This window comes from Lipophrys pholis (assembly GCF_963383615.2).
Source record: "Lipophrys pholis genome assembly, chromosome: 9".
NCBI lineage: Eukaryota > Metazoa > Chordata > Actinopteri > Blenniiformes > Blenniidae > Lipophrys > Lipophrys pholis.
In genome coordinates, this window is record NC_137639.1 from 19,810,479 (window position 1) to 19,828,542 (window position 18,064).

The window sequence follows — 18,064 nt, forward strand, 5'->3', positions numbered from 1 at the left end:
TTCGCCACCTAACCTACCCCCTACCTCTCTCTCTCTCTTTCTCTCTCTCTCTTTCCCTCTCTGTCTTGTTCTTTCAGGTTCCTATCTTACCCATGAGGCCAGTGGGTTGGATGAACATGGTGAGGTGCAGGAGGCCTTCCTCAATGGGAACGACGCCAGCCAGGGCAAGAAGGAGTACCTACTGTAGCCCCTCTACTTCCCTTACCCCCCCCCAACCTCATACCCTTACCCCTTCCTGTCCCAGTATCCCACCTTATATACAGCGTACACACAGGCAGACACACACAGCCACACAAACACACACACACACACACACACTTCTATACAATGCGCCATAAGAGGCGGCCTTCTGAAAACGACTGTACACAGATTCTGCACACAGCCAGTTCATCCCACTTCATATTTCACTTCATACCCTTAAAGCCCAGAGACAGACTGAGAAAAAGAGAGTCTAGACCCACCAGCCATTAACGACTGTGCCATATACTGTAGGTCGAAGAAACTGGGGAAAATAGAGAGAGGAAGCGGGTGGAGGGGGGGGGGGGGGGGGGGGGGGGCAGACTAAGGTGAATGTAGACACAAACGAAATGATGCCATTATGATTTTGATAGAGAGGGAAGCAGGGAGCACAAAGAAAACCGGCGCTCTGCTGATGCAGCCGCCAAAGTGGAAGGCAGAATTAGAGGCAGATGACTGCTATAATTCCCTGCCTGGAGAATAGGAGAATCCATTTCACAAAGCTCAATCTTTAAGGGATGAAGACAGTTAGGAGCAGCGTGTAAGGAGCGAGGGGGGGGACAGAGGGGAGAGTTGACCAGGAGCCATTGAGTGCTCGGTGCTAAAAAAAATAAATAATTTTTTTTTAAAATCGTCACAGCATGTCACCTTCAAAACAAAACGCGTGTATAATTTCCTGTGTAAAGCCAGGAAGTCCACACTTGGAACAAACTAACCGTCCTGTTTTTGCTCGCCCTGTCGGGTGGCCTGCCAATTCATAAGAAAAAAAAACCCAGCTATGAAGTAAAAGGTGGATCCCTTTTCTTTTAATTTACTCTCCACATCCTCCTCCTTCTCTCTTCACCTGTTACCATCCTCTCCCCTCTCTCTTGTATCTCTCTTTCGCTCTGTCTGTCCTCCCCATCGCTCCTCCTTTGTTGGCGCCTAATAATGAAGGGATTAGCGTTGGGCTGCGTTCCCGAGAAAGAAGAAAGGAATATGACTTGCTAAGGCATTAAAGAAAAGCTTAATTATTTTAGAATGTCATTAAGAGGATAAAAAGGTTTAAAAGTCTTAATAAGAAGGGCAAGGGGAGCGATAGCGAAAGGAATGAATGGGAGAATAAAACGAATGGGTATTTTTTCTGAATGCTACTACACATATGCAGATACATGCACACATTCATACTCACAGTGAACATGTTGACAGAACAAGTATACATATCTCTGAATTCCTTGTTTGTATAAAAAAAAAAAAAAAGAACTGCAACATAAATTAAATTAAACTTTTAAGAAAATAAGAAAAACTGTTTACTATTGAAACGCATTATGAAACAACTATACTAACACAGAATATTAGCCTATAGAGGTGCAAAGCCGAACAAACTACTGTCCAGTGATCTTTAAAGAAAACAAAGAAAAGAATAAAAAAAAAAAAAGTCATTTGTCTTTATGAGAAACCAGAGGTCTTATTGATTTTTTTATTAATTATTATTATTATTTGAACAATTATGATTGTTGTTACTGTTATTATTATTGCCGTTGTTATTATTATAATTGTAAATGTTAAAAGAAATGTACACTTCCCATGGTTTGTTTTTGGTTCTACTGTAGAGAAATTGCTGTCTTTTTTCACTCTTTTCCTCTTACCTTTCCTCTCTTTCCCAGCTTTTATCTCTCTCTTTCTCTCTGTCTGCTGTGCCTAGTTGTCTCTTCTCCTGTCTTTCACTCTTGTTTATTTTAGAGTCCATGTGTCATTGTTGATATATAGCTAACTATTTCTTTATAGGGGAAAGATACAAAGCACGACAAAATAAAAAAGAATCCAAAAATAACCTTGAGGATGAGACTGTTTTTGGGTGCGTGTGTGTGTGTATGTGTGTGTGTGTGTGTGTGTGTGTGTGTGTGTGTGTGTGTGTGTGTGTGTGTGTGTGTGTGTTTACTGTGTAATTAGCAGGTGCTGTTCTTTGAAACGCTGTGAAAAGAAGAACAGGAGATGGAGCATATGATTAGATCAATGGGGAATAGTGGAATTATAGGTGGGAAGATAAAGACTGAGGCAGTGGAGCTGGATATAACAGGCAGTTCATTCAGAATAAACAAAACAGAAGGTTCAGTGGCAGGGCTAATGAATCATAAGAACAGATAGCAGGGAAAAAAGGATGACAGGAGGGTTGAGTCAGATGCGCACAGAAAAATATGACTCTGCCATTAACTTCCACACAATCAATACCAGATTCTAGCGAGGAGCACTCAACATGTCCATCTGTGTGCAGGGCGAGATTTGAAAGCCACTGGAGGTCGTAGGGTGATAGATCGATGTGTTTCTCTTCTATCGATGGCAAAGCTCCGCGGTCGCCTGTCATAAAGACAGATTGTCAAACGGCAATCAAAGTAATGGACTTGCCAGGCACTACCAGCGTGAGTTGACACTCTGGCCAACAAACAATTCAGCCCCCACTAGACATCTTCAGTTTATGATGACGATGAGGTGGCACTGGTAGCTCATGTTATTGGACCTTCTGTGGTCGATGAGTTATAAAACTGACAATATTGTCCCTTTATCTGTCTTTCAAACTGAAGTGCAAGTCCTTCAAAACACATGTCTCTTGTTTGTTTCTCCGTCGGATTCATGGCACTCAAGTGTGGACTGTCTTTGTAGGGTACCTGACACGGTTATTCCTGCCTCTCGTTACAAGAAAAAACAACTTGTAGAGAGAAGCTGAAGTTATTGTATGTTTCCCATATAGAAACCCTGTGTACTTGCAAAAATATATATACAATATTTAATATTGATTAGCAACTTATACTTTTACTCGTGCCTCTAATGAGTGTTGGTCTTGCCAGGGTTTATTTCATTTCATTGTTTAAAGTTACTTTAATTACTATTTTTATTCAATATGAATCAATCCGACCTCAAATATTCAGCGGAATGAGTCAACCAGCAATCGTGACGTCATCTCAATGACCATTTCATGACTGGCACAAATGTCGGTAAATTATGCAATTTGTACTTGCCTCTTTAGTCTTGCAATATCTATAGTCTTTCACTTCGAGACGGTGTATTAACTCTCTCAAGAAAGCAGCCAGAGCAATTCACTCTTGATCACCACATATAGATTGTCAGCAGGTAAAAATGACCAACAACAAATGTATCAACATACTGTCAGTGGGTTTTCAGCTCTTCACCGTTGAGGGAAAAACACTTATTTTCAGATTATGTAACTATTTGTGTGCCTATAAAGCTGGGAACAGGGAAAGTTACCACTTAGCGGAAGATGAAGGATTACAGGAAACAGTCAATATGTCAAATCCTTGGATCGCATATAAGCAACTATCTCAGCACATGTATAAACCATCACACGGATGAGATGTCAATGCAAAGTCTATGTTAAGATTTCGCTTTTACACTAATGAATAATTATATATACTAGCCTAATGAACTCCATTACTTTTCCCTTTAAGTGTGATGAAGTCTGTTAATTACATAGAGAATAATAGAATAATTGAGAAATATAATATATATATATATATATATATATATATGAGTTAATATAATATAATTTCTCACGTAGAAGTGGAAAAGCCATTTTGTCGAGCGACGTCACGCAGTTATTCCGAGTTCTTCGAAACGTAAAAGCAGAATACTCTGAGCTATATACAAGGATTTTCTTTTTTTTTTCCTACCAGTGCTGTTTGCCTTTCGATTCCAACAGCCGATAACAACAAAAGCTTTTCAACAAAAGAAAAGCATAATGAAATTTGATTTACGACCAAATTGTGAGCAATCATGGACTGATGCTGTGAGTTCAGTGTTAATTGGGTTTCAGTGTGTAGTTTGCGGCTATGCTTTACTAAAATTTAAATTTTCTAATTGGTGTGTTTTGTCTGGCCTACTGAAGTAATAATACGGTACAACTGCTACTCCTGAGCACAATCAAATCGCCGCATAAGCACAGCAAGGAATAAGACAAGCACCAGCCACGCAACAGTTAGCAGTACATTTCTCTTAGTTTATTTGATGCAGTAAAAGTACAATAACTTGGTCAATAATGACAACAAGAATACCTGGAATAAATCACATGGCTTCACCCCATTCATCGTTGTACGGAAAAAAATGTTCACATAAGTGAATTTCTCATTTATGACCCATTTATGGCCGTCGTATTTTCTTCTGTACGAGTCGCAGTAAATATACGAAAGTGCTCGCGAACACAAACTGCCTTTTTGTTGCATGCTGGATTAAGCAGAGTTTTATCCATCTTTAAAGCTTATGTTTCCCAGTCTTGGGTCTCTGACCCCAGCTGGCAAAGAGGTGTGTACAGAGTGACAGCGGAACATGAGGCATTGATTGGTGCAGCTGAGCGTATCTATGCACAGAATAAACAGGAAGCGGAGAGCTTTCAGGCTCACAGAACAATTGAATGGGCAACTGTGGGTGTGAAGCCGTAGAAAAATATGTTCTTGGTTTTTTTTTTTTTTTTTTCCTTTACCAAGTTTCCTGATCAATATTCTGCTCCAACTGAGAGTTGTTGTTTTTTTTGTTTTGTTTTTGTTTGCTTTTTCAGTTAAAAACACACCAAAGTGTCCGTTTTCATTTTCAAATATTTGACAATGAGATAAAAAAAACATGCCCCGGTTTGGAAATGAATTAAAGATAACCACATGAATTGTTAACGACTGGAACACCATCAACCAAAGAGAGCATGAGCGAGGAAGAAAAATAAAATGCTTGAAGAATTCTAAAAGAAACGAAAAGGGTCAGAGAATTAAATGTGTTTCTTATTTTTTTTGTCCATTTGTGATTTCTTAACACCAATGTGGGTCAAGATGAACAGTTGGATTTGTATAATCAATATCTTTTTTTTTAACTGCAGGAGAGCTTGACTTTGTATTTACAAGTTGTTGTTGTTTTTTGTTTTTTTTAAAAACATGCTTGAATATTGTGTCATAAGCAGGTTAATTATGTTTTCCTCACAATGCCAAGTCCTGTCTGGACCACTATGTTATTACTGAATATTTAATTAAACGCTGTCACTCATATATCTACATTACTGGTGGTTGGCTTAGCCAAGATTTAAAACGGGCTTAGAATAAGACCCATAGGAAGAGCAGTCAAAGAAAACAGACATCTGTGATCAGGATAGTAGTTATCATCTGGAGACTTAATTTTCTCACTGACATTTGGTTTGGGACCAGATAATTAACTGGCCTTTTCATTTGCGTGTTATTCATAATGTGTGTGCATGCGGATGACGATTAGTTAAAAAGCCAACAACAAACATGAATATGGCATATTGATTTGGGCGGCACGTGATGTCTCAAACACTAGCAATCTCTTATGCAAACAAGATATGAAAGTAACTTTAGTGAGGAAAGATCATTTAGCTGTATTAAGTTAAAAAAAACAAAAAAAACGTTCATATTCACATAGAAAGCAATACCCCAGATCTTCTAGTGAGAAAACAAATCATCAAACTTCTGGGCATACTTTCGCTTTAAGGGAGTGTTTAGCTGAAGACCATGGAGCTGCTTGCATCGCCTCACACAGAACCATATGGACAGATTTTCCTCTAGACTGGGGTAAGGCAGGGGGAAGGTTGGGAACAGCGAGAGGAAATGATACTTGTTGTCCTTTCACCTGTTTTCTTGGTGGAGTGAAAAGGATCTGGGGCACGAGACTGTATAGCTGGAAGAGGAACAGGGCGACAGGATGAACCCAGGAAGGTAGACAGGTTCCAGGGGTGAAAAGCACGACAGTGTGGATAATGTGGAGCGGCAAGCACAGCAGAACTAAAAGGGAGAGGGATAGGGCCACTGAACGGACCAGGCAGGAATCGTGTTTTGGAAGGTCTGCATGACTGAATGCTGCTTTTCTTGCCTTCATGCATAGCAGGTCAAGGTAAATGGCCAGCAGGCAAAGCAAAGGGAGCCAGAAGATTGTCACCCCATGAACATAGACGAGGAACTGAGGAGTGAGAATAGCGTCCGGGGCACACACGCCCCAGTGGCTGCTGTGGATCTCGGCGTAAGTGAAGTTGCCCATGTCCTCCACGTAAAACTTTGACCAGAAGCCCCCGTATGGAAGGTACTCCCCAATGATTTTCAGGTCATGGTGATACTTAGGAAGTGGAGAGGAGGTCAGCTGGGGCAAAGACGTAGTCCAGTTGTTACCCAGCCCGATGTCGGACGTACCCACACCCTTGCCTCCACTTCTCCATTTGTCGAGGATATCCGAGCCAATGAACTGGGCGAAGGAAGACAGAATGGAGCCCACCCAGCACAGCAGGACCACACACAGAGCTCTGTGACGGGTCACCACTGACGAGTATCTGGCATCCAGAGTCATGTTGAGAAACAGATAGGCATGCAGTCAATCCTGAGACAGCATTTAAACATTCTTCAAGCTAGGGAATAATTTCTGCAATGCAGTATCTGCTCACCAATATTAATCCAAGCATACCTTTTCCGTCTGTCATTGAAAAGAGATCTGACCTACAACAGCTGCAGCAGCTACGAGTCGTGATCGTGTTTGAGCATCAAACAGAAATATTCTAAACTATTTCTATTAACCAAATGGTCAACTGGTTAGAACAAATAAGCACCATACATAAAAGATCAAATCGGGCTGTCTTCCTCTGAAAGGTTGAATTTGTCTTTCAGTGTCAATCAAACAAGCGCCTCAGAGCTTATTGATGTTTGCTCACCATCTCTCAGCTGGCAGTGTAAGCGTTGTCTGATACAAACAGCCATGTGAGTGTTGAATAGGCGCTCTGATTCCAGTATAACAGTATTCCATACAATGCTGCATCTGGACATGTTTTTTTCCCCCTTTTTTTTTACTATTATATTGATTTTCTGCCTTTATTGCTTAAAGCGTGCTTGAGAGTGTTGGTTGACTCTCTCCGCCCACATATTCAACCTTTCTTACACACACATACAGTACAAGACAATATCGAAACACCATAAGCAATTGTAAGGTTATTTTTCTATTTCATCTTGAGAAAATAATACATAGTAGACGAAGGACGGTTTTGTACATATTTATACTGTTACTATCGATTGAATCGAGTGTTTTTTCAGACTCACCTGTTTGCTAAATAATGTTGTAGATGGATGTCCAGTGTGAGCAGCATTAGCAGGAACATGGTAAACTGCCTGACCAACAAGGGGCTACACACCAGGGTAATGCAGGTGTACAGACACTGGGGCGATCTCAGGTTGAGTACCACGGTTACGGGGAGTTCTATTGCACCTCCGATGGCCCCCACCCAGCCCAGGCACAGGCGAAGACAGCATGAGACACTCCCCGGTTGGGGTCCACCACTCTGGACTCTGTCCTGGATGTCGGCCATGTCGCCACCGCCACTGACCGCCATGCACAATCGCACGCTCATCACAATGACACACACAAATAGACAACACTGGCACAGGGAGTACAACCACATGAATTCCATGTCTGGGAGGAAAGAAGCAAAAAAAAGGATTGATCAATGCAGACTTTATATTCTGAAAAAAGAGACAGATGCAAACACACACATGCACACACACACACACACACACCTTACCTACAGATCATTTCAAATCACTAACTACCCTCAAAAGCAATGTTTTTTGTTCTGCGGAAGGGAATTGAAGGACCCAGAGAAAAAGCTCCACAGCACAATCCACACAGCCCTTCTGTCCAGACTCAAACCAGGAAACTTCTCTCAATTTGAGGCTTCATTGCTTATATATATATATGTAAATGAGAAATGTTGAAGGAAAAAAGACAAAAATGCAAATGCAGCATATTTTACTCCAACCCCGCCACCTCTGTCCTCTGATTCCATATGGGTCTTTTAGTAAAGGCTGCCCCCTTCACCTACACAGTCAAGGGAACAGTCAAATATAGAGAAAAAGGCAAAGAATAAAATGTATATAAATGAGAAATGAGTGACAAAGAACAGAGGAAATTCTGAGGTTAAGCGTCGCAGTGGAGGCCACAATATTAATAACAGTCGGCATGAAGGAGAGAAAGTACAGTTGTAGATGGATTGAGAATGCGATTGCGAGTATATGTTAGGGGCAGAGAGAGAAGATATTTTGATAAGTATTGGAGAGCCGGAAACGTGCCTGGAGACTGAAAAGGTCAGGCCAGACCAGACTTGACAGAACCTCTCCACTGAGGATGTGAGCGCCATGCAAACACAGAACAACAAGCGGCATGCTGCGCGGCAGCGTTCTCCTAACACTCTTCTCTGTCCTCTCTTTCTGCTCTTTGTTTCATCATATTGTTTTTTGAGATTTGTTCCGCTGTGCATCACTCACTCGTGCATACTCTCTTAAAACAAAAACGTGTTCGCATTCCTGTGTAAATACATGAACGCTGACATTCAATCACACAGGCGTGCACTCCCACAGTGAGTGATTTCCAGCTAATGCACTCAAAAATGATTGGCAGCTAATTTCCCGGCATTTTTACACAATGGTTTCACAAGAGGCAGAGTCGTTGACTGTTGAAATAGCAGATTTGTTGCCTCAATATGCCACCTGTCCATTTCCATGTAATTAGTTTGACCTTTTTGGGACATTGCGTGTTTCTTCACTTCCATAATAATCACGACTGGCTGAAATAACCTCTTTATACCACTTCATAATCACTTTACACAGTTGTCTACGGCCCCACTACTTGAAGGACCTCAGCAAAATTGATTTACCGAAGTAATTCATGAAGTTTAATCTATCCAGTGTGAGTTTTCAATTCAGATTGGTGGCTGGACACTCCCAGTGCAATTAATTGCCTTAATTAATCAATTAAGGCATTTGAAAGTACATTCTAGATATAGGGTCAAACGTTTCAGGGTAGTCTCAACCAATTAGAGAAGGCTGAAATATCACCAAGTGCCTACATGTTGATAATATGCTAAAGACAAGAATTAGAATTAAGAGGTACGGTTACCTGCCGTGAAGGCCCGTAAAGACCCAGCATTCATCTGTCCTCTGTATGACTTGTCTGTCTTTTTTTATTATTATAATTTCTCTTCAGTGGCTCTATCTCCCTCACTCTCTCTGGCTGGCCCCGCTGACCGAGTAAACCTGATTCATAAACCCCTGCTTATCAACCCAACTTCCATCTCATTCGTGTCTCTGCAAACATATCAATTGTGTCAATGCTGCAGCATGCCTGCCCTTTCCATCTGATATGTGCAAAGGGCAACACTTCTGCCAGCCGGGGAGCTATGTAAATAAGGTAGTGACACAAACACACACACACATACGAGCATGGACACAGAGCAGTGAGGTCCAACTCTTTGTTTTTGGTAAAAGCTGTTTTTATGGAGATTCTCTGTTATTTTGTCTCCCTCCTGTGAGAGAAACAGAAGAACATATTGTGTAGTTCTTAATATAACACAGCGCTTTTTGATGGAGTGGGCTTGAGTTGGAGGCGATGAAGATGAATAGAGACATCAAAGAAGTTTTCCATTTTATTATTCTCAATGCTTCATGTGCCAAAATATTCATGCACATGCAAATATATTGTTATGATATCTACACAGAGATATGTAGGCCTTCAATAAAGAGTGTACCTTTTGGAGTGTAAATATATCTTATCCATGTCATCCCTGTGAATTTAGACAGTTCATGTGAAAATACTGATAAATCACAGAAAGCTGTAATGACAGGCAGGAGATAAAGCCTGAAGCTATCGTGAAGTTTTGGCAAAAATGGCATTGTGAAGACAAAATGTTTATTTCTTACATGCAAATACGGTTTATTGAACTGTAAGGTTGACAGTTTGGCCCCAGAAAATATTCCTGCTATTTCCCTAGAAAAATAACTTTGAAACATCAGTGAAGGAATCGTCCCCTTACTGTCTGCAAAAAGAGCCAAGCTCACATATCCTCACATCACCAGAACCTCGCGAAAGGTCTCCCATTTTTGCTCAAGTAGAAGTACATATACTTAAAAAAAATAAAGAAGTAATTTATTGAAAATAAAAGTACAGATTCCATTTATCACTAAGATGCCACAAAATATTTCCTAAAATGTACAGAATTAAACTTAAAAAGTCAAGAAGAATCTGAAAATCTATTTTTAACTTAGTTGATACACAATGTCATTCATAAGACATCCAGTCATCCACTGCCAAAACCACTTTATCCATTTCAGGATCACAATGCACTGGAGCAGTTTACTATTTGTATGAAGGCAGAACACATTGTGGAGGTCACTGTCACTGGGTAAAGGCAAAGAGACAGACAGTCACACAGACTCACCTGGATACCTACGGACCATTTAGAGGCACCAAATAAATATGCTTTTGGACTAAGGAAGGAAACCTCTGTTTCCTGGAGAAAACCTATGCACAAAAAAGGTAAACATGCAAAATCCAAATTAAGGCCCAGCCCAAACTCAAACCAACAACGTGCTCACTATGACCATCATCTGTGTTTTAAGAGGTCATGAACCTTTTGGTGATGGTAGTCACAGTAATTAAATTAAATTAAATTAAATTAAATTAAATTAAATTAAATTAAATTAAATTAAATTAAATGTATTTTATTTTATTTTATTTTATTTTATTTTATTTTATTATTTGAATTATTATTAGCTATCATTCTTGTAATAGTATGTCATTGTTGAATGAATGTAATTTTAATATGGATACAGCAGCTCAATATTGACACAGACTGTCATCTAACATAGATTTGAGTCAAAAACTAAAAAAAACTTAGAAAAAATTGTAATTCAAAAAGAAAGGGAATAAACTTTTGGTATTCTACAGAAATCATTAAATCATTTTATGTTAGAATCACTTTTATTTATTTATTTATTTATTTATTTATTTATTTATTTATTTATTTATTTATTTAACAGAAACAAACTTTCAGCTTTTATCATTTTCGAGACAACTTGGTCACTGTTCTGTATCTTCATTATCAGAAACGTAAGCTGATTTGATCTTTTTTCTGTAACTAAGTTGTCTTCATATAGAGTGAAACGAGGCAGTTTAAAGAATAGAAAGAGTAAGAAATATGAATATCTTTGCTCACATTTAGAGAGTGGAAGTAAAAAGTAATAAAAAGTCCTTCCTCACAGATTCAACAGCCGCGAAAGACTGATGAACATCGGTGGAAAAAACAACGCTGTAGTCTCGCGTGAAACAACGAGATGTGTCCGTTTTAACAGGAGTAGGAAACCCCGTTTCATCCTCTTCCCTTCGCTGTCCACAAGCAAGGTAAAGCGCAAGTCTGTCCGCCTCTCCTTTTTAGGCACTAAATTGCTTTAATTTAGAATTATCCGAGGTTGAAATGCAGTCGATCAGAACTCCATATACTTTTAGGCGAAGTTTATTGGTCTCAAGTGTGGCTATTCGCCGTTTTTTAGTTGATATTGGGGTAAATTCGTGTGAGCGTCGGTCTTACGATGCCATTTAGTAATGGCCGCCCCCATGCTACCTCGTTGAGGCCTGCTAGCGAGTGACTTCGCTTTGTTCGTTTCTGATCGCGCCAGTTGTGGTTTGTTCCATATTGTTGGATAATCCGTTGTAGAAGAAGGTATTTCGATCTCGCTGTTTATTGTGCCGATATGCAGCCAAAACCAGACGGTCATAGTCGGAAATAGCATGGCGGTTATCGCTGCTAGCTCGTCCGCGTTTTCAAAGCTAAAATACCGGTAACGCGTGCGAGTTAATTCAGAGCCTTGTACCTTATTTAAACTTCTTATTGCCTTGAAATGTTCTTATTCTGCTTTATTGCCTCGTTTGTCTTTTATTTGCGTTTGTCAAACCAGTGCTGTCAAAACTGAACAACATGCTCAATTGTAGAAGTAGGAGTGCATCTATCGCTCTGAATTATTCCCCGTCTTCAGTTATTAATGTAGTAGACACGTTTTTAATGACGTTTATTTTCCCTTTGTGTTAAGATGCCGGGTGTCACAGTGAAAGACGTTAACCAGCAGGAGTTCGTCCGTGCCCTGGCAGCCTTCCTGAAAAAGTGAGATTACTTTTATGTTCTATGTCCTTCACGAATGCGTTGCAAATGTACTTTCCACTGTTCACTGATGTTTATTCGTGCAGTGCTGCTTTGCAGTGTGAATGTGGTGTTCTGACGCTGCATGTTGATCTCCAGGTCAGGAAAGCTGAAGGTGCCAGACTGGGTCGACCTGGTGAAGCTGGGCAAGCACAAAGAGCTGGCCCCCAGTGATGAGAACTGGTTCTACATCAGAGCTGGTAAGTACAAACAAACACTTGAATTCATTCAAGTTGCAAGTGTCCTTTCAGGTACATTTTCATGTTTTAAGTGATCAGACTTTTCTGACTGGGTGCTTTGTGTTTATAGTTTAACTATAGTATTGTTGTTGCCTGAAATATAAATCTGATAATGCAGTTTACTAAATGCTTAAAAAAAGACATTTTATGGTTATTATTCATGTTCATATCTGTTCATTGTTGATTATAAGACAGAATTGGATGTTTTATTGCAGCATATCCTTTTGCTTCATTGGACTGCCATTGTACTTTTCTCACAGCATCCACAGTTCGTCACCTGTACCTCCGTGGCGGAGCTGGTGTTGGCTCCATGACCAAGATCTATGGTGGTCGCAACAGGAACGGAGTCTGCCCTGCCCACTACAGTGTAGGATCAAAAAATGTGGCTCGCAAGGTTCTGCAGGCTCTTGAGCTCCTTAAGATGATTGAGAAGGATCCCAATGGGTAATTGCCTCTTTGTTTGGTTGTCAAATCTTGAATCTTTAGAGTTGAGGACGTTGGTTAACATAGGATTCAGTTTTTTTTTCTTTAATCATTTTGAATTGGTGAACAAAAAAAATTCTAATATCGGTTAATCCTTATAGGATGGTGATTGTTTTGGTAAAATATGGTGCAGAGAATCAGTTTGTTCTTTAAAATATTTTTTACAGGGAAATCCGTTTTAATTCTTGAGTCATTCTTGCTGAACTATGAACTGAAACAATTAGCCTTCCATGCAATTTGTCTGCAACCTGCACAAAATCTGTAACAAAGCCTTTAACTCACGACCAACTGATCGACTTCTCAAATTTTAAATTGGTCCTCATGTTGAGTCTGACAAATGATTTTTTTTCTCATGTGTAAGAATGGGGAACGTATCAGTGGTGTCCCATAAGAGTGCCAAACACATTTCCCTCTTATGTATTGTGCTGCATGTGTGTGATCTGATATCCTTTTTGTTAATCCTTTAGTGGTCGTCGGCTAACCGCCCAGGGAACCAGAGACCTGGACAGAATTGCTGGCCAGGTGAGAAAGAAACTCATTTACTAACTATATGTGTAAAAACTTTTTCACCATCATTAATTGGCCTGCCTAATGCTTTGCTTATAACCAGTATCCTGTATTGTTACTCCAGTTGAGCTTTGTGGCTCAAATGTTGTGTACTAAATAAAGTACATATCAGTTTGTTTTCAGTATACACAGAAATGTACGGGTGCATCAATCACTGATGGTGTTGGTTTTAGATTCACCCTTCAACAGTGATGCTCATGTATGATTCTAGCCTTAAGTGTTGCTGATGAAAGTCTGGGATTCCACCGTTTCTTTACTTTAAACAGACGAGCAATTGGCATCTGGGTGGTGTTCACGCTCCCAATAACAATAAGTAGCTTTAAAACTATGGAAAATTACATTCGAGTAGAGATGGACATTTCAGTAAAACTATTGATAACTTGCATGTACTACAGTTAAATTGTTTACCAGTGTAAATTCTACCCTGTATATAGGCCTACCTGATTTCAAATGAACTTGAACAGCAAATGAGTACATTTTTTTATTCTCTGTGAATCTCAATAGTTAATATCATGTGACAAAACCGTTAAACAGAAATTATTGTAAATGTACGAGATGAAATAGAGGAAGTGTTGAAAGCTCTGATGGATCCACTCTTGGAGAACTCGTGCTGTACTTCATGTAGTTCAACCTATTTTCTTTTTCTGCACCATATTGGGTTGCTCAATTTGAAATGTATTGAATGATTAATATTGAAGGCTGTCTGGGCATCCCAGCGGGGCAAGACATGCCTGCCCTGTACTTGTGCATTTTCTGCAAGTTTAAAAAAAATTGTATTTTCCTCAGACTGCAACAGATTATAGATGCTATAAAGTGGTGCGTTTGTCAGTAGCTCACTACTGCAAATGGCTGTAAACTGATTTATATGCATTTCTTTTAATTCTCACATTTGAATGCAAATGTTCTGTGATTACTGCCGCTTGGAACTAATGGGCAGTCTGTTGTAAAACATCCCAGCTTGATGGTCTCTGCAACAACTGTATTTTTATTTCATGGGTTTTTGATAGACTTGACAGTTTCATTCAGCAGTCTGGTTATGAATCAGAAATAACCACATTGAGCTTTCAGTCTGGTTAAACCAGAGACACGTTGGTCTTTCCCGAGTCGTATTCTGGTAACTAGACTCTTAACCGACCTGTGTCTGGCTCCCCGGCTGGTGAATGAATGATGTCAGAAATATGTCGCAGCAAGACATAGATCATTTTTAGTAACTGTGTTTTTGTGACATTGCAAGTCATCGAGGTGCGTTAAGCATGTGATCACAGCATCCAGTGCTTTGAGACACCTCCTCTGTTGTGGGAGTACATGAGAACAGTGTTTTCGAAGCACTTGTCCCTCTGCAGTTTTGTCAGCCAAGTGAGTTTTACGTCTGCTGTAGCACCGTTCTGGAATTGTTACAGCCTTCGCAGAGAGAATGTCACTCGTGTCCTGTCAAAAATCAGGAGAGCGGCAGCATCGTTGTGATAATCCAAGGGTAAAAGGGGTAAACACGAGCAGGGAATTTCATGCTTGGCAAGTTTACCGTATGGCGGCAGTTTTCTCCTTGTTTACCCATGCTAATGAGCAGTATGCAGATGAGCCGGCCGGGGCTGGGCCCCACCCAGCTGCTGCTCAAAGCTGGCAGGAAGCATGTTGCTGTGTCCTCACTACCTTCTCTTGTATTCCCCGTCTGTGTGGTACTTTCTGGCAAGTTTCTTCTGCAACATCTTTCTGTCCGTTGGCAGCAGCTGTAATAGTTTCAGTTCCCGACTTTTTTTTCTCTGAAGTGACATTTTGATACCATTTCTGTTATTGAAACATTTGAGGTTTAACATTTTCAATATAGTCACCAGATGGGAAGCTCCATTTGATGATAGTTTTAGCAAAATGATAATAAAAAGTGTTTCTGAAGGACAGCACTCGATTTACTGTGAGATGTTGTAAATATTTCTCATGATGGTTTTTGTTTCTTTCCAGGTTGCAGCTGCAAACAAGAAACCTGTTTAATAAATCTTTTTTGGACAAAGTCAAATGCTGTTGTGCTTTCATTTTTCCTTTTACACATGCAAAGTGTATGAATATCTTGTTTTGAATCTGATTCTTATTTTTCTAACTTCCAGGTTTTTTTTTTTTTTTCTTTGTCCTTAAACATCATAGGCCAATCAGTTTATGTGCATGTGGTACCGTGTGTCTGTACACTTGACTGTGCAATCTAATTCTCATATTGACTCTTCAAAGCAGAGCTGATACTTGACCGTATCTAACGAAATTAGGTTTTTGGTCCAACTTCTTTCCTATAGATTGTAGATATGATATTGATTTTGGTGCCAACAGCTGATTCTTTATTTGAAATGGAAGTGAGCTCTTGGAACAGCTGTAATATTGTATCACCATTAATGGTGAGGAATAATGGCATTTTAAGTTATGATCTGGGTGCTTGTTGGTTTATGGCATGCCATTTCTTGATAAACGAAACTTTGAAGTCTCAGTTTAGATGTACGTGAGCTGAACTTGCTGGAGCAGAATTTCTGCATGAATTCAGCTCTTTTGTGACGCCGCTCTGTGTGAAGGGCGGCGAATTACCATTAGTGTGGTCAGATCCTCGTGTTCTGTCACTGGTAAAAGCTGACTGCTGGGTGCTGTTTGATGGAGCAGTTTGAAAGGACTTCCTGGGAGCGTTTTCATCACCGAGCCAGTACAGCTTCTCATCAGCGGCCAGACACTCGTCCACAGTCACAGACCACTTTCCCCTCCATATTAATCCTTCGTGCCTGCCACTGTGCTTGCGTATCAGATGCGCTTTGCACAGATTGATTTGTGATGCCATGACAACCAGCGAAGATTGTTCTGTTAACAAAGGCAGATGATTACATTTCCATAAGCAGCACTGTTGACTGTCGAAAGACATGATGTCATGATTTAGCGGCTTCTTTCAGGGCCACAGCGCCACCTACAGATTGAAGCGGACCACGGAATATTTCATTTAGTTGACAATGATAATGGCATGCAGGGAAATTTCCATAATTTCCTACAGTGATTGCCAAAGCAGTTACCAGGAGAAAGGACCTATAGTTTTCTCTAATGTGGCCTAAATCATTGCTCATTTTGTTATTCTCAGTGCAAATACAAGTATGTGTGATTTATCATAAGCATAAATGGGAGTGAGTTCATTTCATTTTCAGGGCAGTTTCCCGTAATGAATGGGTTGTAAGCGTCTTCTCCCTGCGAGGTTAAGTCATTTTTTTTTTTTGGCACAAGATAATGCAAATGCACCCTCTTAAGAAGTCAAAGTAATCACTGAACGGGCTGTTTTCATTTGGCCGTGCCTCTGAAAGCCTGCAGAGGGTGCCAAAGCCTATAGAATATCCATCATGTCAATAGACATTTCTGGGTGACAACCTTTCGACGGTTGGCGAGCACGAAAAGCAGTTGTTCTGTGTTAATCACCAGCTTCAATCCAGTGAATCCTAAAACAACTCATTGAGCAGTTCATACAGAATCTGTCGAAACCTATATTTTGGAGTTTGTTTCCTGCTCGAGATGTATATATCCCCAAACACTGAAGCTTTAAAGGCTGTTCACAACGATTCGAGGAGACTCTCCTGTAATAAGCAGGTCTGCCTGCAAAACTGTTTTCAGTTACATTATTTGATTTTCATTCTTCTGCTCGACTTTAGACAGAGAAACAAAAACCCCAACAAAACTGTACCTACCAAATGAGGCGGATACAGGTACACTGCACACCTATATCGGTCCACGGTAAGATTGTTCGGATTGCTTTTATGATGTTAATTCATGTCCAGATTTGAAGAACAACAACCAGAAGGCATTGTTTGCTGACAGAGCTGAGCTCTTGCTGGGAGAAGTGTGAATGAGCGTGCGAGCTCCTGCGTTTGGAAGATACCCTGATGTGGATTTGTGGGCAGTGAGCCTGCTGTGTTTGCCAGTCTGTCATCCACTGTATCTGTGTGTGTACAGTACGCATGGCGCCACATGCATAATGCATCCAACGTCCGTCTTGTTGTTTTTTGTGACGTCAATCATAATAATCACGCTCCCTTAATTATTCCGCACATCTCTCAGGAAATGTTAATCTCCCATTTTTGAATCCCCCCCCCCCCCCATTCTCTCATCTCCCTGTCTTTCTCATCCTACATCTGCCCACGCCCTCTTTTTTTTTTTTTTTTTTTTTTTAATTTTGAGGCCAGCTGTTCCTGAACACCTGAAATGGTGTCTCTCCACCCCCTTTCCCCCTTCATGATCCTGCTTTTTCCTCCACCCTGTAATTTGGAAGAGGGGGGAGGATCAACATGTCCTTGAGTGGTAGATAGAAATGTGTGGAATTCACCAGAGGTGCTTTGCTATGTTTCTTCACTTATTTGACTGGGTGTGTGTGTCTGGTTGGATGTATGCTTTATTTCTTTGCATCCAACTCCATTGATTACACATAAAAAAAATTTTTCCCCCTAACAATTATATCTCCAGTCAGTCAACGTGGTTGTGCACAGATTTGCCCATTGTGTGCTGTGTAATTCTCAGCAGGCTTCACTGCAGCGATTACTGCAGT

The 18,064-nt window shown here is 40.3% G+C and overlaps 3 protein-coding genes across 8 annotated transcripts in view; 2 read left to right on the forward strand and 1 right to left on the reverse strand.

Annotated features, from left to right (window-relative positions):
• Window positions 1-1,530, forward strand: part of cadm4 (cell adhesion molecule 4) — a 178,613-nt gene extending 177,083 nt beyond the window's left edge. For all 6 annotated transcript variants that reach the window (XM_080472288.1, XM_080472284.1, XM_080472287.1 and 3 more), the window contains one exon: window positions 78-1,530. In XM_080472288.1, the coding sequence (XP_080328414.1) occupies window positions 78-187 (110 nt within the window). In that variant the 3' untranslated portion in view covers window positions 188-1,530. The remainder of the gene's footprint in view (window positions 1-77) is intronic.
• Window positions 1,531-5,688: 4,158 nt separating this feature from the next.
• LOC308114219 (adenosine receptor A1) lies at window positions 5,689-7,672 on the reverse strand (the record flags this gene model as incomplete). The annotated part of the gene is made up of 2 exons (XM_080470920.1): window positions 5,689-6,547; window positions 7,305-7,672. 2 exons carry the CDS (start codon window positions 7,670-7,672, stop codon window positions 5,689-5,691), a joined length of 1,227 nt encoding a protein of 408 aa, XP_080327046.1.
• A 3,723-nt stretch (window positions 7,673-11,395) lies between these two features.
• rps19 (ribosomal protein S19) lies at window positions 11,396-15,523 on the forward strand. Its single transcript, XM_080472290.1, has 6 exons — window positions 11,396-11,436; window positions 12,123-12,193; window positions 12,329-12,429; window positions 12,729-12,912; window positions 13,419-13,473; window positions 15,475-15,523. The coding sequence occupies exons 2-6, from the start codon at window positions 12,123-12,125 to the stop codon at window positions 15,502-15,504; spliced, it is 441 nt and encodes a 146-aa protein (XP_080328416.1). The 5' UTR covers window positions 11,396-11,436; the 3' UTR covers window positions 15,505-15,523.
• Window positions 15,524-18,064: the final 2,541 nt, after the last annotated feature.